Source organism: Pipra filicauda, unplaced genomic scaffold (assembly GCF_003945595.2).
Source record: "Pipra filicauda isolate LSUMZ 115617 unplaced genomic scaffold, ASM394559v2 scaffold390_size662804_pilon, whole genome shotgun sequence".
Lineage (NCBI taxonomy): Eukaryota > Metazoa > Chordata > Aves > Passeriformes > Pipridae > Pipra > Pipra filicauda.
Genome location: NW_024104521.1, coordinates 165,871 through 188,139, shown reverse-complemented (window position 1 = coordinate 188,139; position 22,269 = coordinate 165,871). Strand labels below are relative to the sequence as shown.

General features: G+C 57.8%; 1 protein-coding gene across 1 annotated transcript in view; it reads right to left on the bottom strand.

Moving 5' to 3' along the window:
* Window positions 1–1,255: 1,255 nt before the first annotated feature.
* The window catches only part of SLIT1 (slit guidance ligand 1), a 61,770-nt gene continuing 40,756 nt past the window's right edge, over window positions 1,256–22,269 (bottom strand). Inside the window, exons 5-38 of the mRNA XM_039385042.1 lie at window positions 18,838–18,909; window positions 18,648–18,719; window positions 18,153–18,224; window positions 17,672–17,835; window positions 17,122–17,269; window positions 16,582–16,653; window positions 16,243–16,314; window positions 16,069–16,140; window positions 15,804–15,947; window positions 15,506–15,669; window positions 15,370–15,393; window positions 14,765–14,909; window positions 14,551–14,625; window positions 14,184–14,327; window positions 13,736–13,879; window positions 13,446–13,612; window positions 12,301–12,433; window positions 11,157–11,225; window positions 10,699–10,770; window positions 10,400–10,471; window positions 10,034–10,105; window positions 8,365–8,528; window positions 7,881–8,005; window positions 7,567–7,664; window positions 6,789–6,928; window positions 6,317–6,410; window positions 6,003–6,140; window positions 5,413–5,650; window positions 5,192–5,322; window positions 4,948–5,102; window positions 4,585–4,873; window positions 3,678–3,889; window positions 3,198–3,600; window positions 1,256–1,455 (exon numbers count right to left, since the gene is read on the bottom strand). Of these exons, the coding sequence (XP_039240976.1) occupies window positions 3,356–3,600; window positions 3,678–3,889; window positions 4,585–4,873; window positions 4,948–5,102; window positions 5,192–5,322; window positions 5,413–5,650; window positions 6,003–6,140; window positions 6,317–6,410; window positions 6,789–6,928; window positions 7,567–7,664; window positions 7,881–8,005; window positions 8,365–8,528; window positions 10,034–10,105; window positions 10,400–10,471; window positions 10,699–10,770; window positions 11,157–11,225; window positions 12,301–12,433; window positions 13,446–13,612; window positions 13,736–13,879; window positions 14,184–14,327; window positions 14,551–14,625; window positions 14,765–14,909; window positions 15,370–15,393; window positions 15,506–15,669; window positions 15,804–15,947; window positions 16,069–16,140; window positions 16,243–16,314; window positions 16,582–16,653; window positions 17,122–17,269; window positions 17,672–17,835; window positions 18,153–18,224; window positions 18,648–18,719; window positions 18,838–18,909 (4,198 nt within the window). The 3' untranslated portion in view covers window positions 1,256–1,455; window positions 3,198–3,355. The remainder of the gene's footprint in view (window positions 1,456–3,197; window positions 3,601–3,677; window positions 3,890–4,584; window positions 4,874–4,947; window positions 5,103–5,191; window positions 5,323–5,412; window positions 5,651–6,002; window positions 6,141–6,316; window positions 6,411–6,788; window positions 6,929–7,566; window positions 7,665–7,880; window positions 8,006–8,364; window positions 8,529–10,033; window positions 10,106–10,399; window positions 10,472–10,698; window positions 10,771–11,156; window positions 11,226–12,300; window positions 12,434–13,445; window positions 13,613–13,735; window positions 13,880–14,183; window positions 14,328–14,550; window positions 14,626–14,764; window positions 14,910–15,369; window positions 15,394–15,505; window positions 15,670–15,803; window positions 15,948–16,068; window positions 16,141–16,242; window positions 16,315–16,581; window positions 16,654–17,121; window positions 17,270–17,671; window positions 17,836–18,152; window positions 18,225–18,647; window positions 18,720–18,837; window positions 18,910–22,269) is intronic.

Genomic DNA, 22,269 nt, shown 5'->3' with positions numbered 1-22,269 from the left:
CATTTACATATTATCTCCACCCTGATGGCAAATGTTTTTCCTTCATCTGTGTCTACTTCCCTGGGAGAGTTTTGTTTCTCTGTATGTTTCTATATGAATTTTAGACACTGAGCTGAAATTCCTCCTGTCTGGTACTGTATGTTTGAGCCTAAGCAATGTGAACTGTACAGACCAGCAGTGGGAAGTGGGAGCCGGTGACTGCACCTGGGAGAGCCGTGGCTTGGGACGGCATTCCCGGTTGCTGTAGGGAGCAGGAAGTACTGTGTCATGAGTTGGGAAAATGAACTGTCTGCTGTGAATTCTTGGTTGGAAATGTGGAGAGGAGTTTCCATTAAATAATGTTTACATACCTCACCTGATGAACCTTTGAAAGTGTATATATAAAAAAAAAGAAAATAAAATTATATTAAGTTGCTTTAAATCAATATGTATAGCTATAAGAGCTGGGTCATTTGAACTTTGAATATGTATCGACTCTCTAAATGTTGACATTTTGTGAACTCTGTGCTCCTGTCTTTTATTTCATCCTAGCCTATGGAAAAAGTTGTGTTCTTGTTCCAGATAAAAGGTCCCTGACTTAGATCTGAACTCCTCAAGGATTCCCACAACCTTGTTTTCTGTTGATATTCACCCTATGAGCTTTCTAAAGGTCCGTATTTTATTGCAGCTTATTAAATGTTTCTTTGATATCAGCACTTGTTTGGTGTGGTAAGTGGGGAAGGGCAAAGGTGAGTGAGTGCGCAGGGTGGAGGGCAGTGGGCTGGCACCCTCCAAGTGTGAGCCCCTCCCTCTGGAGGGGGGATATAAATGCCCATGTGGGATTTCAGTGCTCCCACACCGGTGCCTGAGCTGTGGAAGATTATGTTTGTGGCACCAACAGTGCAACCTCTCTGTGTTCCTGGGGACTGGTACCGAGGCCCCCCCTCCCTGTCCCCAGAGAACTACATGTACCCAGTTTCCCCTATAGCCTGTAGCCATTCCATCCACACAGCAGGCACTGGCCCTATGGCTCCTCACACTGCCTCGTGCAGTGACTCCCTTTGCAAGGTGTTGCATGGATAACCCCAGCTGCATGTCCCTCCACCATGTGGGTCACACTCTGGCCAGAAGCAGTGGCCGGGGCTGCTCCAGGAGTAGCAAATCATCCCCCATGTCAGGATCAACTCTTTCCAGCCTGTGTCACCTCCTCACACACCCAGCAGCTCCCAAGCGCTAGCTGCCCCCTTCTCCCCTCCAGGAAAGAAGAGGCCAAGCCTCTGAATGAATAAATGTCATGTTCACATGGAAGACAACATAGACAATACCAAACATCTCCTAAAACAATACAACCTCTACCAGCGGAAGGATGCCCAGTGCCTCCCTCGCCAGCCTAGTACAAACCAGCGTCTTCAATAGTGACACACACAAACCCCACGGGCCAAACAAAGCCACCGTCATTTTCCTGCCCAGTAGCATCTGTAAACAAAAAGAAAACATCATTTGTTGACCCCAAACATATAAAAATACTATAACAAAATGAAATACAAATATATATTAGAATCTGTAAGTATTCTGTATAAAGAGATACTTTAGCGGTTAGCGTACAGCAAGAACAGAAACACAACACAACCAAGCCCCAGCCGGGCCACAGGCAAAATGAGACGCATCCCGGCTCCTCTGTGCGGCAGAGGAGCTCCCATGGAGAGGGCATTGGTGGCAGAAACACATCCCCGTGGTGGTGGGAACGTCCTGGATACCAGTGGTGAGGAGGAACAGTGAGAGCACTGACAGCTGGGTGTGTCTGATGGAGATACCCAGAGCCCGGCTGCAGCTGGCAGTGTGGACCTGAAGCCAAAATGCTGGAGCAGTGTGTAGGGCTGCAGCCCTGGGATAAGTCTGTCCACCTGAGTGATGTGGAGTTTCACTGTCCAGCCATATGCAGTGTCCCAGGTCAGGCCCCCACCATCCTTTGCCCCCACAGTCAGAGAGGTGACACTGCTGTGGATGTCAGGTGTGTGCAGCACCCTGGCACGAGCTCCCCATGTGCCTCTGCTCCCACTCCAGCCCAGCATATCCCCTGACACCGTGGGCTTTGGAGAGGTGCTGCCCAGGCGTGGATACTTGAATCCAAGAGCTGGTGGGTCCTGCCCTGGCAGTGGTGTTGGCTCCAGGTTTGCAGGCTTGGACATCTTCAGTCTCTTCAACTGGCTCTGGCACCCACAAGGCTGAGGTCCCAGTGATGAACATGGCAAACTCGCACCCTGGCTGTCCCAGTGGCCTCCTGCTCCTGCTGGCTGGGTCAGTGGGACATGGGGCACCTTTGCCCAGCTGCAGACCCACTCCCCCAGGGCAGAGCCTGGAAGAAAGGGCCTCCTGTGCTGCCTCACATGGCTCCCACCTCTGAGCAGAGCCCTCTGGCTGAGCCCTCTCCACAGGAATGGTACGGTGCTGGTCCCCATGGCACAGGGCAGGTTGGCACTGGGACCCCCAGGGACATTTGCACACTGCTGCCTGTCCCCCACTCAGTGTGCCTGGCACTGCCAATGTGCCATGCCTCCACCAGCACGGCCCTGATGTGATCAGAGTGGGCTGGACCTGTGCATGCCCTGTGCCCTGCTGAGCCCAGCTGGCATGCACAGACCAGGGGTGCCATCAGATGGTCAGGCTGTGGCATGGAGCTTGTGACATTATTTAGGGCACTCTGGGCTCCAGCACCCTGGCCACCACACCAGGGAACTGCTTGCTGCAGCTGCTATCGGGGCAATAGCAGGCCCTTAGCAGGGAGACCAGGGCTGCTAGAGGAGAGGATGGGAAAACAGGCTCTGGGCTCACCAGGACTACAGGATGCTGGCTCCACCATGCAGCCCTCTGTGAGTCACAGCTTGCCATGGCTCACAGGGCTCTGCCATATCAGGCCCCTCTCCTCCAGTCCCAGGTGCTGGAAAAGGCCTCAGATCTCTTGGCTGGATGCAAGGGACAGGGTTGCCAGGGAGGGAACACGCAGGGGACGCAGGCACTGCCCTCCATGGCTGTGGGGCTGTGCTGGCAGGGAGGCAGAGTGCCACAAGGAGAGGGCAGGGGCAGCTGGGCAGGGTGCTCATGCTGTATCCACACATCTCTGTAGCTGCAGTTCTTAAAAAAATTCTCTATCTACACATTTGCTTTGTTTGTGGGGTTTTTTTCTTTTCCTTTTTTTTTTTTTCTTTTTCTTTCCCAACCTTCTAGATGTACCAGCTCTACCCTCTGCCGGGCTCCTTGGATGCAGCTGCAGTTCGGAACACCCAGAGAGCAGCACCATGCCCGCAGGGCAAAGTGAGGTCCTTGGCTCTGGGGGGTCTCCCTGGCAGCCCCTCAGCTCTGCAGGGCCGGTGGCTGCTCACAGGCACTGGCTGCAGCCGCACTTGCTGGGCTTCTCCACCTCCTCCACGAAGGTTGCACCGTTGCTGCACTCAAAGGCATATTTCCTGCGCCGGAGCCGCAGTCCAGTGCAGCAACCGGCGTCAGGGCCACCGCAGGTCCCCCGGCATTCCACCCAGGCCACCGGCCGCGTTGTCTGGCAGATGGCATAGCCCCGCTGCACCTGGTGGTAGTCCCGCACTGGCTCCCCACGGCACTCCGGCTCTGCGGGACAGCAATGCTTAGCCTGGTGTCGTGGTGTGGGGCTGCCCTCCGTGGACACCCACATCCTCAGCACCTACCTTGGTCACAGAGGGCTCCGGTGTAGCCATCATGGCACTCGCAGGTAGGCTGGCCACCTGGGGTGAGGTGGCAGTGGCCATGGATGCAGGGCTGGTGGTGGCAGGGGTCAGGTGGCTCAGCAGGCTGGTTGCAGAGGGCGCCCTGGTAGCCTTCACGGCACTGGCAGCTATAGGAGAGGGCGTCGAGGGGCAGGCACAGGCCATGCACGCACCTGTGGGCATCCGGTGCTGTCAGGACCTGCCAGCATGGCATGGCACCAGCGTGCACAGCCCACCAGCAGTGAGCATGGCATGGCTCAGCACCAGCACGGCACCGGCACACTATTGCACTGGGACCAGCACAGCACTGCCACAGCATGGCACTGGTACGGCACAGCCATGGTGGCACAGCACCGGTGTGGTTCTGGCACAACACCACCAGCACAGAACAGCCCTGACACAACACAGTGCCAGTGACACAGCATGGCAGTGCCTTGGCACAGCACCACTGTGATGGCACAGGGGAGGGTGGTGGGCAGCCAGTGGGAGGTGTGGGTGGGGCAGCCAAGAGGAAGGGGCAGCCAGTGAGCAAATGATTTAGAAGTGTAGTGGAGAAGCCAATGAGGAAGAGGGTGGCAATGAGCCGATGGAGCAAAGGAATTGTGGTGAAGGAGCCAATGGGCAAACCACAGCCAATGAGTCAATGGAGCAGCTCAGTTATGGTGGGGTCACCAATGAACGGGCGCAGCCAAAGACCAAATAGGGCAGGCATGTCTCTGTGACGAAGCCAGTGGGTGAGGACCACGGCTGTTGGACAGCCAGTGGGGCTGTGCTATTGCTTCAGGACAGCCAGTGGGGCAGATGGGTCACTGTGGGGCAGCCGACAGAACCATTGCTGCAGGGCAGCCAGTGGGGTGAGGGCACTCACTTGTGCCCCTGGCAGGGGCCACCACGGGGCTGGTCGCAGTGGGGCCCGTCCCAGCCGGGCTCACAGTGGCAGACAGGGCCCTGGGCGCCGGCGGGCTGGCAGATGCCATGGAGGCAGTAGAGCTTGCGGCAGGGCTCGCAGCCCGGCACCACCCCTGGTGTCATCCGCGTCTTGGTGAAGTCCTGCAGCTCGTTGTTGATGTAGAGGTTGCGGATGCATCCGTGGAAGCTGGTGCCATTGAGGAGCTGCCAGAGGCGGAAGGCAGCTGAGTTGACATCCACAGGCATTCCTGGGGAGAGCAGGACCATCAGCGCACCCGGACGCTCTCCACGCCCTCCATTGTTCCCCTGATCCCTGTCTCACCTCCCACATAGAGAGGAGCCTCACTGTTCAGTGTGTAGTGCTTCCCTGAGTTGTCCATGGTCATGGGGCTGCCACCGTCAATGGAGAGGTTCACCATCTGGTCAAAGGTCACCAGCTCCACGGTGTGGAACTGCCCATCGTTGATGGTCTCGGCACTGGGGGGATGGCTGGGTCACCAGGGATGCCCCAAGCCTGTGCAATAGGGGCAGTGGTCCCCAGCGAGCAGGGAAGGGGTGACAGGTACCTGTAGATGGCTGAGCTGGGGTGGGTGCCAGGGTCATAGCTGACCCTGACGTGGCCCTGGTACAGCTCCACAGCCATGTGGTCACTGTCACCATTATACAGCAGGATGCCATTGCCTTCAGCTGTGGAGACCTGTCAGAAGGAGAGGTGGGAGCCCACATCCCTGGGGCAGCATCCCCAATGCCAACCCCCCCGACGTCCTCACGCCTCCCCTGCCCTCACCTGAAGGGTGATATTGGCCCGCGGCCAGTCCTGCAGGTCAGTGAACTGCAGGTACGTGTCACGGTCCACGAAGTTGACGCTCAGCAGCTTCTCACACTTGGGGCCACCGAAGCCAGGCAGGCACTGGCAAAGGGCGCGGGCACCGCGCTCCACACACGGGGCCCCGTTTTGGCACTCGGCTCGCTCGCAGAGACCAGACTGGCCAGCGGTGTGGGGCGGCATCTCGCAGAGCTGGCCACTGTGGGGCCAAGGGTGCTGCTGGGCAGGGGGCTGGGAATGCACCCTACACCCTGCCCACTGCCCCATAGGGCTCTAACAGCACCTCCCTGATTTGAGGTCCCTGGGGAGGCTCTCCAGGCACTGGCATCAGAGGGATGCCTAGATGCTGAGCTGTGCCCTGGGATCCCTACACCCAGGGATGCTGGCTCCCTGCCCAGCTTCCATCCACAGAGACACACGCTTCCAGCCCCACTCCTTCCTTTCACACTGAGAGGGATGGATGGATGGATGGACTTCGTAGCCAGGACCTGTCCCTCCTGACACATAACCATCCCCTCTATCCCAGGTGTCCCTTGTCTTCCTGGTGATACCTGTAGCCCTCAGTGCAGAGGCAGGAGTAGCCGTTCACCTCGTCCAGGCAGCGGGCGTTGTTCTGGCATCGGTGGTCTTGGCAGTCATCGAAGTCCTCGCTGCAGTTGCTCCCCACGTAGCCAGGGGCACACACACACCTGGGGCAGGCAGGGGATTCAGGGCTGCCCCTTCATTCTCGCCGCAACGATGGACTGCTCCTCCTGGCATCCCCCTCCCCATGCCCCCTCACCAGCCTGTGAGATGCAGCCCCCCAAAAGTAAATCTACCCACTCTCACACAGCCAGGAAAAGTGGTTTAGGGAGAGGAGGCTCACCTGGGCCCCTGGTTAGTAGAGATGCATGTGGAGTCATGCTGGCATGGGTTGAGCTCAGATGAGCAGAAATCAGGTGGCTGCTCACAGAATTCCCCTGTAAGGCAGAAGAGGGGATGCCCATCAGCTCCAGGGACAGAGGGGCAGCCCCAGTCCCTGCGGGACACAGAGAACCCCTGGGGGGCTCAGCTCAAGGCAGGGAGCTGCCAAGCCTGCAGCTTCCACCCCCACAAGCACAGGGCTCTGCTCCACTGGAGGCAGCTCCTGCCCGAGCCAGGCACTGAGGGCATCCCAGGGTGTGAGGGTTCAGCAGGGTGTACCCAAACGCAGGACAGCTGAGCCCAGAGGCCATGGTGATGGGCACTGGGACAGCAGGTAGAGTTGCTATTAGCCTCATGGGTGGGAATGTAGTACTGGGCACATTCCCCTGCCAGGTCTGTGTGATCTGGGGATGGCTAGCCCCCATTGCAGGTACCTGTGTAGTGGGCAGGACAAAGGCAGGTGTAGTTGGTGGCACTGGGCACACAGGAGCCTCCGTTCTCACAGATGTGCTCCTTGCAGGGGTTGCTGGTGGTGCGGCAGCTCAGGCCCTCGAAGCCTTCTGGGCACAGGCACCTGCCACAGGGCAGGGGGAGTGTCAAAGGGGGAAAAGGAAATGGAGCATTTTGGGGTGGTTCCCCCAGAATACCCAGTACAGGACCTTGGTGCAGAGCACACATCCATGACAAGAGCTGGGTTTGGTGTCCTCCTGTTGAACACTGGGTGCAGGGGTGGGTGGCAGCACAGCCTGCCCAAGGATGCCGAGTTGCCACAACAACGCGCTGGCTGTGCAGTCCACCTCCTCACCCCCGGCCTGCCATCTATTTTCAGCTCCTAATTGCATCCCAGTTCCCGGAAAGGCGTGAAGCATTCAGGGCAGTGAGGGTTATGGGGGGACAAGGCAGCCCCGAAAGGAGCAGCAGCGGCCCCAGGACAACAGAAACCAGTCCCAGACAGAAATCCCACTACCCTTTACCTCCCCATGCCTCCTGTAGTGATGGGACCCCCTTTCCCTGTCATGACCTTGGCTCAGGAGCCTGAAGGGATGAGGGTCATGGGGAAGTAGAGCCAGGCAGCATGGGCTGGAGCTACCACTTGAATCCAATATCCCAACTATATGCCCAAGGGAGCACGCAGGAGGGGAAGGAAGTATCAGAACTCTCCATGCTGCTCCCCAAACACCCACCTTTCATGGATTCCTGTCCAGCACTCACCTGAACCCAGCTCCTTCCCCCTCCTGAGGCTGGCAGGTCCCCCCGTTGGCGCAGGGGTTGGAGGAGCAGCCACTGAGTGGCACCTCGCAGTCCCTGCCCTAAGGAAGGATGGAGAGGTGGGAGCGAGGAGGGTGCCACGGCACCTTGCCCAGCTCTCCGTGCCCCGTCAGACTCAGTGGGACATTGGGGCAGACAGGGAGGGCAGATGGTCCCACAGGCATAAGCCCCAGGGGCATGGCAAAGCCCCTACTCTTCTCCCTTGCCCTCTGCAGGGACATGTCCCCATGCAACGGGGACCCCTGGGACTAGGGTACCTTGTAGCCACTGGGGCAGGTGCAGCGGTAGAAGCTGAGGGGGTCATTGTGGCAGGTGCCCTGGTTCTGGCAGGGGCTGGAGAGGCAGGGATTGCACTTGGCCTGGACACTCAGGGAGGGTGGGCCTGTGGGATGGAAGGCACGGAGATGACCGTCAGTGTGGGGAGTGATGGGGACGTGTCCTTTTGTGATCACTGATGTGGGGGGCAGAGCCTCAGCTGTGTCTGGGAGCAGGCCCTGCCCTGCCAGGGGGCTGTGCACCAGTAAATGGGTCAGCCACCAGTTTGCTCAGTCACTAGGGATGTGCCACCAGCCAGGTAAGAGGATGGAAGCATCCTGGTCCCCCTCATCCACAAAGCAGCTCAACGGCTGAAATCCTGGAGCCACCCAGACTCAAGCACTGCTCTGCTGGGCAAGGGGCAGGAGACAGCCCAGTTCCCTGTGACAGACGGGGGCATGGATGGACAGCATGAGCCTCTCTTACCTTGGCACTCAAACTTCTTGGCAGGGGTGGTGAGCAGCAGTTTGCCTTCCATGTCGGGGGGCCCAGCGCAGCGGGCGATGCCTGGCTCCTTGTACCCTGTCTTGACCCAGCTGGAGAGCCAGCGCAGGTTGCAGCTGCAGTACAGGGGGTTGGCCCCAATGGCTCTGCAGGAGAAGAAGGGTAAAACTGCACCCACTGCCCCATGGAGGGAACTGGGTTTAGAGACCTTGGGATTGGGCACAACTGCAGCACTAGGCTGGGCTGCCACATGATGGGGGAACCAGTGCTCTTCCATTTCTGGACCCACCAGAGGTGCTGCTCATGGTGGGAGGACGGGGACACACAGCCCCACAATGTTGCTCAGTTAGACCACCCTACTGCCAGCCCCACAGCCCATGTGGTGCCCCGTGCTCTGCCTTGGGGCTTTCCTCCACTGCCCACACAGAAATCCTTAGCAGTCCTTCTGCAGCACACATACAAAGCTGCCTGGAGCAGCAAACTGGGCAAAGCATCTTGGGGCTGTGCAGAAACAATAGGACCTGCATGGGAGCTGCAGGGCCAACCTGGGCTCTGCTGCACAAGCGTGCAAGACACGACACAGGAGCAGGCTGATGGGGATAAGCAGTGGGTTGTGGCTGGAGCTCATGCAGACAGCAACAGGGGAGATGAGAGAATTGCTCTGGGAAAGGTTGAGGAGAAAGGAGGGTTGCTCTGCTCCACAGCAGAGAAGGTCAGGGAAGCAGCAGATGACGTGGGAGGCTGAGGGGCTGGATGCCCCTTTGCATCCTCCTTGACTGCAAAAGTCAGCGGTGGTGGAGGGCCGGTGTGACCAACATCTGTGATGAAGAAGGAGAACCCAGTCCTACAGCACCCACAGCGCTGGCTAGTGACACAGCTCTGACTGTGGGAACTGGCAGTGCCGGCTCGAAGTGGCAAAGGCAGCACAGGCAAGGGAAATCATAGCAGAGCGAGCAGTGCTGCTCCCCAAAAACACAGGGAGGTCAGGACTGGAAGTCAAGATGCTCCTTGCAGACTGAAGGAATAGTCTGAGACCCCCAGGATGACAAGAGCAGACTGGCCACTGGCAGGCAGGTGGGAACAACTTAGCAGAGACAAGGAGGGGACCAAAAAGACACTGTGAGCAAAGCTGAACCCCATCCCCAGGTGGTGGGTACAGAGCAGTGGTCCTGAGGCACAGGCTACCTTAAAGAGGGGCTGAAACACCACCACTGGCAGAAGGACGCTTGATGACAGATTTGCAGGGAGCTGTTGCAGGGAAGTGCACTGGCAGAAGGCTAACAACATGCTGGTGTGGGTCAGAGTAGCCCCTGCCAACCCACAGCCATGTCACCATTTTGCATGGCTTGACTCACATGTTGGGGGACCCCAGAGATCTAGTGGATTGGGGAAGGATCCCACACATCATCCAGCTGAGACCATAGGGCCATCCCAGCAGTACTGGGAGGCTCAGCTGCACACCTGGTCCTGAGCCCAAGCATGGGGAGGGAAGCAAGTCACAACACTACCCAACAAATGACGTTGCGAGTGCCAGCCCAGAGAAGAGGGGGGGAGGCAGCTCACCCTCCACGGAAGCCAGGCTCAGCCTAGTTTTCAGAAGTCTCCTGAGCCTGGGTCCAGCCCTGAGCCCTGCAGAGTGGGAGATACTCACAGGTGAGACAGAGAGGTGACATCTGCAAAGATGCCCTCGGGAAGGCTGGAGATGTCATTGCCATGGAGAGACCTGCAGAGAACAGAGGGTCCTGTAATGCCCATGGCTCCAGGGTGGGCAGCAAGAACTGTGACCAGTTGGGCTGCCCCCGTCTCACAGGTCCAGGTGTGTGTTGCAGAGCTGGACCCCACCACACTGTCACTGTTGCAAATGCACTGTCTGCTCTGAAGGGCCGTCAAACCCTGCTGTGTTCCTCCTGCAGCCTGTACCCTGCCTGCCTGCCTGCACCCAGCTCCCAGGGGACACAGGCAGCAGCAGAGAAAGGGCCAAGCAGGGCTGTGAGCTTGGCTACAGGCAGGTACTTACAGCAGCCGGAGGGAACGGAGGCCCTCGAAGGCCTGTGGAGGGATGCACTGCAAGGAGTTGTAGCTGAGGATCCTGTGGGAGAGAAGGAGGCAAACCAGCTGTGTGTCTAGCAAGAAACAGACCCTGGGCTACATGCTGCCCCTGCATAAGCTCCAACTCAAACCACAGCTTCAGCCAGGCAGAAGGGTGAGACCCCGGTGTCCCCAGCACCCTCCAGTCTTTGGGGTTCCCTAAGAATAGCCCCCTGCAGCTCAGCTGGGCTGTATCCCGGTGTGGCATGCTGCAAGGACTGCACTTACAGGGTGGTGAGCTGGCTCATGTTGGTGAAGGAGGAGTTGCTCAGGGAGCTGATCTTGTTGTTGCTCAGATCGCTGGAAAACACAAACCCCAGGGATTGGAGCCAGCTGGGCCCTGTCCCCTCTCACTGCTCCCCCACCTGCTCAGCTGCAAGAGGGTGCAAACAGCAGCACGACATAGCCTCCAAGGGAGCAGCAGGGCTGTCACACAGGGTGATGGCAGCAATGCCACTGTCCCACCTCTGCCCCATGCCTGGCACCAGCACAGGTGGTGAGCACCCAGGAGCTGAGCATCACTGTCAGACAGCTGTGTTCCAGAGCAGAGGGGAGCCACAGAGAGATGTCAGGGGTCTCTGCATGCTGCCAGGCTCCTCCTCAGGATCACGCACCATGGCAAGAGCCCCTGTTCTCACCCACAGGTCCCAGCAGTGCCCCTGCCTGCCTGGGCTCCTGCTACTTACACAAGCTGCAGGTACTTGAAGGTAGAAAGCTGCCCTGGGACCTGAGTGAACTGGTTCCCATCCAGGTAGCTGCAAAGGAGAACAAGAGCACCGTGGGGTGGCTGAGAAGCAGGAGATCACTCCCTCTGCCCCCTCCTCCCCTTGTGCACCACCATGGACTTTGAGCTGCAAGAAGCATCTCCAGCATCACCTCCCTCCCAGCACCACTAGAGGTGGGGGACTTGCGGGGGACTCATGGGCTGGCAGGACAGTTAGCACATGAGTGCATTAGCACACCCAAGGGCTTTGCATGCAGGTTCCCTGGGGACAGTCTCCCAGCAGCCTACGTGTGCAAGTGTAGACAGCCGTGTGCCGCTTTTACACATCTGATGTGAGCGTGGGAGGCCATAACCATTCCCAAGGCATGTGAGAGAGAGAGCGGAGGATGTAGAGAGAGGAGGGGTGTGCAAGACAGCCGAGGGGTGTGTGGCGATGGTGTGCATATGTTTGTGCACAATCAGTGCCTGCAGCCCCTATACACAGGACTTGCTGCTGTCCCCCATCTCAAATGGGTACAGAGCCCCTTTGGCAGCGATGGGCGTCATGGAGACTGCGCATCCAGACCTGGCATGGCTGCTTGGATGTCTCCCTGACCCCAGGCAAACCACATCCCATTGCCTGTGCGCTTGGGGCTGGGCCTGGATGTGCAGGGATGATATCTCTGCAGCTGTGGTGAGAGGGATGGCAGGGAGGGGCCAGGGAAGTGCCAGGGTGTCCCGGTCCCTGCCACTGATGGCAGGCTGCTGAGAACCAGAGAGCCCTGGGCTGCACGGCTGTGTGGGGAATGCAGCTGCAAGGAGTGGCTGTCCCTCACTGACCCTCCCAAAAGACAAAAAGCAGGGACCAAGCTGCTGTGACAACACCCCTTGCACATCACCCTTGGTATCCCTGAGTCAGCAGAGAGGCTCTTGCTGAGCCCCTTGCTGGTGTTGGGGCTGAACAGGGTCCCTTGGATGGGTGAGGGTCCTGCTCCCACTACCAGGCCAGGATGGAGGTGTGGGAAGGAGTATCTCTGCCCTGCAACCCCAAAGCAAAGTCCCCCCATTCAGAACTGCAAAGTTGATGGCAGTCACAGGGACAGTTTGGGCACTTGGCCACCACTCACAGCTCTGTGACGTTCTTGGGGATCCCCTTGGGCAGGGCCTTGAGATGCTTGTTGCTGCAGCGGACAACGGTGTCAAGGCAGGTGCACTCTTGTGGGCACTGGGGCCGAGGGATGCAGGTGGTTTCCTCCTTACCTACATCGGGCACAGAAAGCCACAAAGTCACTGTGGTCCAGTCCTTGGGCATTGTGTGAGGCCAGATTCAACGCCTTGTGCCTGCCTAGGATGGATCCCTTCTCATGCCAACCATGCTTCCTTGCCCCCAAAGCAGTTTGTTGCAGGCAACAGGCTCAGCACAGCTGAGAGACATCAGTGCAGGAATCATTCCTGTGCCCAGAAACTGCCTGTCCCACCAGTGTGGATACAACCAGACAGCTCAAGGCTGCTCTGATTTTCACCATTTTCAAACAAAAATGCAGTTCCAAGGACAGCAGAGAGAAGGGTGCAGAAGAAGGGGCTCAGCCCTGCAAAACCTCCTAAAACAACCTCCTTCACCCATCTCCCAGACACAGACTAGAGGGAGCAGACACTGTGCCAAGCAGCCGGAGGAGCCGGCATTGCTCCCCTTCCCTTCCGCGGCTCTGGGATCCTGTGGGAGAGGCGTCCCTGGGATAACCGTATGCTATCTGGCACCGCTAGGAAAGGCGCAGGATGCAACCCTTCAGTATTTGACGCAGTGGAGGAGGGAAAGCAGAAGATAGGATGATTTGTTTGTAAATATTTTCCAGAGGGCTCAAAAGCTGCTCTAAATTTAAAAAAAAAATTTATAAAAAAAGGTTTTTCTCCCCACGCACACTCCCCGTCTGCTCCATCTGCCCAGCTCCAGCGCATGTGCAAGACTGAGAAGGGAGGGAGGGAGGGAGGGAGGGAGGGAGAGAAGGAGTACGATGAATCCCAGTGGGCTTTGCCTACACATCTGCTCCTGCCAGCATCCAGGGCACAGCACTTGTCAGTACAGACCTGCCTACATACAAAAGTCATGTGGTGCAGGGGGTGCAAACTCCTCTCCAGGGGCCCCTGAGCTACTGGCTTGCCACATGGCACATCCTGGGAGGAGGGATGGTGCTGGGACAGGGAGCATGGTGTAATCCTGTGAGGAGCAGCCTGGTCTCCCCTCACTCCCAGCGCCGTTGGGCCAGTGAGTTACCTTCCTCACACCTGAAGTCAGGGAAAGCCACATCTTGGAGAGGGATCTGCCGGAGGAAGTCGGGGTTTTGGCACCGAGGGTTCCCCGTCACGATCTTCCTCTTGCGCAGCCAGTCCCCCAGCCAGGCCAGCTGGCAGTTGCAGTTGAAAGGGTTGGCAAGCAGGTTCCTGCACACAGAAAGGAGCACAAGGGTATCACCTGAACAGCCACCAGGCAAGGGGACATCCTGCAGCCCTCCGATGTGATAAGGACAGCCTGGAAGCATCCCCCTCCCTGGGCCTGGGACATACAGTGTGGAAAGGGACTGCAGCGTGTCAAAGGCGCCCGGAGCAATGGTGCTGATCTGGTTGTCGTACAGGGAGAGCAGGCGGACGTTGCGCAGCCCCGTGAAGCTGTCGTTGTGGATGCAGCTGATGCGGTTGTTCCTCAGCATCCTGCAGAGGAAAGGGAACCACAGCACCTAACAACCTGGGCAGGCTCCATGGGGAAAACCAACCTCAGCAGTGCTCAGGCTCTGCCCACCTCACTGCTGGGCAGCAGGATGAGCCTGAGCCAGTCCCTGAGCAGCAACCCCCTGCCCCTCCAGCTCTGGATACAGCCAGCTGATGGGCAAGGCACTCCTGAGCTGGCTCTGCAGTGATGCAGACAGCACCAGCCCCAGATCATGGACAAGGCAGGAAGGCAAGGAGTAGGGATGTCCCCATCCCTGTGATCATGGGGAAGGGAGATGGGACTCACAGTGTCCTCAGCCCATCCAGGCCCCTGAACATGCCACTCCGCACGGACTCCAGCTGGTTGACAGTGAGGTGCAGCTCATTCACAGAGGATGCCCCCTCGAATGCCCCATCCTCAATCTCCGATACCTTGTTGTTGCTGAGGTTGCTGTGAAGAGGGGAAAGCTGGGATGGGGTCTCTTCCCCGACGTCATCTTGAATCCTGCCTCACACAGGTCCCACTGAGCACCCTGTGATGCCAGTCCCTCAAGGGACCCTCAGGTGAGGACATGCCCTCCACTTCATGCCCAGCCTGCCCTGGCATCAGGACCTCCACGTGCCTTCCCAGACCATAGGCATTCCTGACTGGGCTGTGCCTGCCTGATACTCACATTTTCTTCAGATGTGGGAGTTTCTTGAAGATGCCAGTAGCCTCCAGGATAGAGATTTCATTGTTGTTCAGGCGTCTGGGGTGGGCAGCAAGGAAAAGAGCTCAGGGGACGGCTGTGAAGGGCCTGGCACAGCTCAAACACGGAGCAAAATACCAGAGCCAGCAATGCTCCTGCTGCAGAAGGGAAAGCAGTGTGGCAGAGAGGAGACTCTTACAGCTCAGCCGTGGACTGCGGGATGCGATCCGGGATCTTGGTGAGTTTCAGGTTGGAGCACTCGACCACACCTGATTCACAGCGGCACTTTGGGGGGCAGATCACGTCACTGTTGCACTCACTGTTCAGCTGGTAATCCTCTGTCCCTGCATGATGGATAGGGCAGCGTGGGCGCCCAAGGGCAGAGCCATGGGGGGCTGCACCTGCCCCTTCTTCCTCTGATCCTCCCACACCCCCAGCTGGTCTCAGCCTCTTCTCCAGCTCCCCTCATCACAGCCCCGTGCACGTATTACTCTTCTTCCTGCCCAAAGCAGCTTATGTGCAGGGATATTTGTCCTGGGTACAAGGGACACGGCACTGTCCACCACCCTCTTGAAATGGACTGGACCCTGGGGATGCCTCTGTGACCATCCAGATAACAGCATGATGGGAGATGCTGCATCTGGTACCTAGCGCTTCTTTTACTGCGGCACCTGGGAACTCAGCAATCAGAAATGATGGGAAATGCAGGGTGGGCCTGTGGGCCCTGGCACAACCACCCCCACAGGCAGCCTGTGGGAACCATGCACACATCCATGCACACATGCCCGTGGCTCCTCTGCTCACCTGGGATGAAATACTGCTCTTTGGCTGGGGAAAGAAAAGCACATCAGCACTCTGAGCACACGGACACCAGGCTGGGGCAGGGCTGAGGACAGCCGTGCCGCAGGGCACCCGGGACAGGGATGGGGACAGCTCTCACCCGAGCAGCGAAATTTCTTGCTCTTGATCTGGCCGATGCGCTTGTTGGCCAGGCGGCGGGGGCTGGCACAGCGGGCACCGCTGGTCTCCACGGGGTTGGCACGGAGGAAATCTGCCAGCCACTTCAGGTTGCAGTCACAGATGAAGGGGTTCTGGGCCAGGTGCCTGTGCCAGGGACAGCGGGTGACACACTGCCAGGGACAGTGGGTGACCGCCAGCTCCAGCCCTGGCTAGCCGTCAAGATGCTTCCCCTGCAGATGCTCGCCTGTCCAGGCATCAGAGTTAGCACAGGCACTCACAGGGTCTGGATGGCCCGCAGGGAGGTGAAGGTGCCCTTGGCCAGGCTCTGGATCTTGTTGTCATAGAGCGAGAGCAGGGAGAGGTTCTGCAGGTCCTGGAAGGCGTCAGCCCGTACGCAGTTGATCTTGTTGGCATTAAGAAGCCTGGCAGGGAGAGAAGGATGTGAGTCTGGGAACCCCCTTCACTGCACCATGGGTGTTGGGGACCTCAGCCCTGCTTCCTTTTGTCCCCAAAAAGCATCCCATGCAGTCACTGGTGCCTTACAGCAGCTGCAAGGCAAAAAGTCCCCCGAAGACACCCTTGGGGAGGTCCGTGATCTTGTTGCCATACAGCACCCTGGGAAAGAAACGCTGGTGTGAGATAGGGGAATGGTGTGGGCCATGGTTAAGGGGATGCAGCCCTTAAGGACACCCCACCCAACCCAGTGTGGGCACTTACAGCGAGTTCAGCGAGCGCAGCCCCTGGAAGGCGTCAGGGGCAATCTCCGAGATCTGGTTGTTGCTCAGGTCTCTGAAACCCAAAGGGAGAAAGTGGCCTGGTCCCCTCTTCTCTTGCCCAATGTCCCCATCCTCCTTCTGGGCCCAGGGGACCACCCATAACACCCAACATACAGAGCTGAGGGTATTCAAGACCCACTCCAGTGCTGCCATATGGGGCACCCATGTCACAGGAGGTGCCCCATATTCATCTGACTCAGGGGCTGCCAGCTTGTGGCAGTGACCAGCAGAGCAAAGGGTGTTGGGGTTTGGGATGAGCTAGTAGACGCTGCACACTTACATCCTCCGCAGCTTCTTGTAGGGGGAGAAGGCACCTGGAGGGATGGACTTGATGCCATTGAGTTCCAGACGTCTGCAAAGAGAAGAGGGAGAGCAGAGGGCTAAACGGCTGGCCAAGCCCCAGCACCCCATTCACAAGGCTGGAGGATTGCAGAACCCCTAAGGTTACAGCAAGTTACTCCACAGGTGTGGGACCATTCTGCCCAGAGGCAATTTACATCCTGTGGTTGGGGCCTTGTCGATCAGAGAGGGGTGCCAGGGGTGGGGGGAGCCTTGGGTCTGGGGGGGACCTGCTGATAACCAGTGCTTTGTGTGCTGTCCCAGCGGGGGCTTTGCATTATAATTGGATTCCCCTAAGGAGATTATTTCTCTATTTACATTTTTAATGCAGCTAAATCCAGGGCTAAATCTGGGCAGTGTGAGAGAAGGGCAAGGAGGGCCTGCCACCCCGTGGGGGGGCTGAGCTGCGAGGCTTGCTCCTGTGTCCCCACTGCCTTGAGCCACCCAGAGCCCAGTGGTGAGGGTGTGGGGCCATACTCACATCTCTGTCATGGTCTCGGGCAGGTTGGCAGGGATGGCTGTCAGCCCCTTGCCCCGACAGTCCACGATGCCATTGCTGCAAGTGCACATGGCTGGGCAGGAGCCAGAGGACAAGCTGCAGAGTTGGGCACGTGCTGGGTCCATTTGTCCTGCCAGAGAAGCAGCCAGCATTGGAATTGCAAAGAGCTGGGCCAGGTGAGCTTGTGGCAGCACCCGAAGAAAGGGACCCTGGTGACAGCTCAGTGTGCTGGGACAGTTTGTGGCACTTTTGAACAGGTGCGTGAGGTCCTGGTGCACCCCAACCCCGTGCAAAAGGCACACAGCTCCAAGGGCTCAGACTGATGCACTGTCACAATGACAGGGTGGTGTTGTCCCCATATTGTCCCCACACCAAGGACTGTGCTGACCTGAGATGAACCCACAGTATGTATCCAGGCTCTGAGCTGGGGCACGTGGTAGGGAGTGGAGGTGGGCTGCACCGACAGGACACGCTTTGTCTCCCTGGCCCATGACCCTGCCCCTGGTATCCACCACCTCCCTGTCCCCCTCACCGGAGCAGCTGAACTCATTCTTCTGTATCTCAGCCACATTGAGGCCACGGAGCTGGGCAGGAGCAGAGCACTGCGTGAAGAGCCCGATGGTGGGACGCTGGCGCAGCCACTGCGAAAGCCAGGCCAGGTGGCAGTCGCAGAAGAGATGGTTGGAGTGCAGGCGGCTGCAGGTGGACGGGGCAGTCAGCAGCCACAGGACAGCTCCTGCCCACCCCACTGCTCTCTGGCTGCCTCAGCCTGTCTCATCCCAAAGGATGAAGAGGGAGAAGTGGAGGAGCCCAAGAGCATCTACACCAGTTGCCAAGGCCACCTTGCTTGGCAGTGCTTGGGGATGCTTTGCAGGGGTATCCCCTCCATTCCATCCCCACAGTGCTGTCCCAGCACTGCTGAGCTGCCAACAGCAGCAGCAGAGCTGTGGCCAACCCACTCAAGACCAGGAGGTCCCTCCCACCCCCATGGCCCCTCACTCATCCGCACTCACAACGTCCGCAGCTTGGGCATGTGGTTGAAGCTGGACACGGGGATAGAAGTGATATTGTTGTTATTCAGGGTCCTGCAGGAAGACAAAGTGGGGCAGGTCAGGGTGGAGAGGCTGTAAATAGGAACGCGAGATGGTCCAGGTGACACCAAACCCCTGAGAGCAACAGCACACACCTACACCCTGGCACAGGGTGAATGGATGGAAAAGCACAGGCTGGAGACAGCCCAAATGCCTAGGCAGGACTTGCTGCCCTTTCTAGGCTTCTCCTCTCCACAGCCAGCTGCAGCCAGGTGGCCCCCGGGGCAGGATCAGACCCCGGAGCATAGCTCTGCAGCAGTGGTACCAGACCCCTGCTCAGCCCCTCCTTGAGGCCAGGCAGAAATGCCATGCTGGGGATGTCCCTGCAGCACCTCAGCAAGTGGGGACACCCAGGGACACCCTCACCCTACATGGGGCTTGTAGGCTGGAGGCTCCAGCCGGTCCCTGGCCACTTACAGGACCTCCAGCCCCCGCAGGGCACGGAAAGCTCCATCCTCGATGCAGCTGATCTGATTCTTGTCCAGTTGCCTGAAGGAGAAAATCAGAGAGAGAATTGATGGGACAGCCCAGGCAGAGAGGCTTCCAATGCCTCCTGCCACCAGACCTGACCCCAAACTCCCTCATGCCCAACACTGCCGTGACTTACAGGTTCTTGAGGTCGGTGGCTCCACGGAACGCTTTCCTGGGGATGGCCTGGATGAAGTTCTCACTCAGGTCCCTGCAGAAGAAAGAAGCAGGAAGAAAAATGAGCAGTGCATGCAAAGCATGATGGCCTGTGGGAGCAGGGCATCCACAGGCAGGGGCATGCCCCAGCAGTCTGTGATTCCTCAGGAGCTCTGATAAACTCTAATTTAGCTTCAAGTCCTTGGCTGATGATCGGTCTGCTGGCTGTCCTGAGGCAGGTCCAGCTCTGTTCATGGTGGCTGAAAGTGAATGGGGCTCCCTGGGCACTGCTGTCCCTGGCTCAGACAAGCAGAGCTGCATGGCACAGCTCTGGGAAAACCCTCCATACATAAATACTCTCTGACTGCTATAATTACAGGTCCCTGCTGATTAACTGGTAATTACACTTAGTGGCTCCAGGAGGCATTCCCATGGAGCCTGACCTGCACTTCAGAGGGCACAAATAATCGGGTCATTACTTACTTCATCACTGCACGACTGTGTAATCACCTGCTCTGCAGTGCCAGGGCACGCCAGGCCCGCGAAGGCTCTGTATTGCAGGGCTGGCAGCAGATCAAATTCCCTACCATGCCCGTGCTGGCTTTTAATTAGCGTGAAGACCAAAAATCTCACTGCAAGTAGGGTCTGGGTGGACTGCCTCAATTCTGGGAGGACCTGCCTGTCATATTTGTTCCCCATGGCTCCCAAACAGCCATTCCCTCTCCCATAACAAGGGTCAGGAGCTCCTTCGAGCCGCATTGCCTGCTCCCAGCCCCATGCCAGCATAGTCCTGCTCCAGCCACCCCTGAGGCAGGAGGTCATGTCCCCACCTCCTTCCTGGCACAGGGAAACTAAGGCACAACATAGTATTTTCCCTATGCAAATCCATGCAACTCCATGGGTGAGTGAGGAGTAGGACCTGCACAGACTAAGTATTCCCCAGCATGACACAGTCCAGACAAACACCCCCATCCCAGTCCCAAGAGGTGGTCCGGGGTGTCCATAGATATCACCATTTCACACTCAGTGCTCACCAGCTCTGCTTCAACATAACAAAGCCTGTTCACTACTGACACCCTGGGGCAGTTGGGCTGGGTCAGGATGGAGGCACAGCATCCACGTTTCTCCTCATGCCCTCATTTCTTCCAAAAAATGGGCTCAGCATGGCACACAGGCTACTTGCAAAATACCTGGAAGTCTCTAAACTGGGACTTCCCCTCAGCCGAAAGCTTCACTGCCACAACAAGAAAACGATCCCAGAGGGAAGCACCAGCATCACTTGCACAGATGCATGAGGAGAAGCAAAACACAAGGACAGTGGGGTTTGCCTAGCAGCAGGTTTGCCATCTGGTGGGACACCCAGCCACCAAGGAGATGCCATCCAGTCCCAGTGTGATAACCCTGCCCCCTGCACAGTTTGCGCATCGCTCTGGGTCGCTCCTGGAGAATCAAACCCGGCTGGCAAAACATCATTGCTGGGGAAGAGGGAGTGAGATGCCACCCCTGAAACGGTCCAGGCTACCGGAGAAGGAAAAGGCCACCTTCCTCTGGGAGCAGCAGGCGCAATTTCACTGCTACCCACGTGGCGGCACTGCCAGGCTGCCCCGTCTGTGCTGCCTGCACTGCCTTCGCCAGCTGTTCCCAGAGCTCTGGGATGACACCTCCTCCTCCTCCCCGAGGGGATCAGGGTCCCCTAACCCTCTCCAAAGGGGAAGGACCTGACACCTACAGCAGCCTCTGACACCTTAGCACTCCTTTGGATGCATACGATTTCTTCTTGTACTCTGTTGGGGATGTGATGAGCCTAGGAATTGCACTGACCTTTCAGAAAAACACACCACTGCACCAATTCCTCTTTTTCCCAGAAGGAATCCCTTAGAAAACTCTTTTCGGAAAAGATAGAGAGCAACATCTTTACAGGGGCAGACAGTGATAAGACAAGGGGGAGCAGTTTGAAACTAAAAGATCTAAATTACATGTCAGGAAGAAACTCTTTATTGTGAGGGTGGTAAGCTGCTGGAACAAGTTGCCCAGAGAACTTGTGGATACCCCATCCCTGTAAGTGTTCAAGGCCAGGCTGGATGGGTCACTGAGCAATCTGATCTAATGGGGGCCATCCCTGCCCATGGCAGAGAGTTTGAACTAGATGATCTTTAAGGTCCCTTCCAACCCAAACCATCCTATGATTCTATGAACCCTCCAGGTGAAGTTCACCACTCTTCCTAGCAATGCATTCAGTGCATCACATTCCTTCTTGGCATCTGCCTGTCCTCCAACATAAAACCCATCACGGAGATAAGCACCACACTTCAGTGCTCTACACCCCTCTCTCCCAGCTCTGGTGCTGCCTGCCTGGGCAGGTCCTGCCTGCATTTTCTTTTGTTCCCCCGTGAAAAACTTGCGTTTCTCCGCTCGCAGCACATGGGAGTCCCAGCGCACCCAGGGAGTAAACCCAGGCGTCTGTCTCCAAGCTGCTCATTTACAGCTCGCGAGGGAAATGCTGCTAGAAGGTTGCAACTGACTTTGCGAGGCTTCTCCCCTTCACAGCTTTTTGTGACAGTCACTGATGAAGTGCTGCCGTTGGGGGTACCGAAGCCAAGAGGGACAGACGCTGGATGCGAGGGTTTCAGCAAGGCCCCGGCACCGGGCTTAGATTAGATTGCACGGTTACACAGCTGACGACACCGGGACAAACACATGCTTTGCCTGTGGGATCCTTGGGCCCCGGCATTGGAACAAGGCACGGCCCCTTCCCTCCTGGTGTTTCGTAGCTCCCAGCTATGTTTGCTTTACACTTTGGCGCGGAAGAAACAGCAGATGGCACGGCTTCTCCTCGCTCCACTGCGCCGCTCTCAGCACCCGCGGCGGCTGCATCGGAGCCGCCTCACACCCCGCCAAATACAAATGTGTTGTTGTCATCGCATGTGGAGTGCCAGCTTGCAGCAGTGACCACGAGCACTGACAGGTCTGACAGCCTCGCTGAGGACCAGCTGACAGACAGGCACAGACAGAGGAGGGGGAGTTGCCACAGCCGCCCTCGCTGTCTTTTCTGGTTTCACTTCCAGGTATTGTCCTAAAGCTCCAATTTTGAGAGTTCCTGGTTATTGAATCCAGGGGATGCCCAAACAGCCAGCTCATTCACAGCACCACCATCCTCCCATCCCCGTGTCATGGTCCCAGGGGACGATGCAGCTGGAGTTTGTCTCTGTATGGCACAGGTAGCCCCAGGAATGCAAAGGGGGAAGAATGACAAGGGGTGAGCAGGTGATGGAGAACACCTCTGTTCTCAGGCTCACCTCCCACAGGTATTTTCTGACCCAGCAGATGCCTGTACAACAGCAGCAGCCAACTCCAGCCCACAGCTGTGTGGTGGTGAGAAGGTGGGTGCCCATTTTTCTTCTATGTCCCCCGAAAG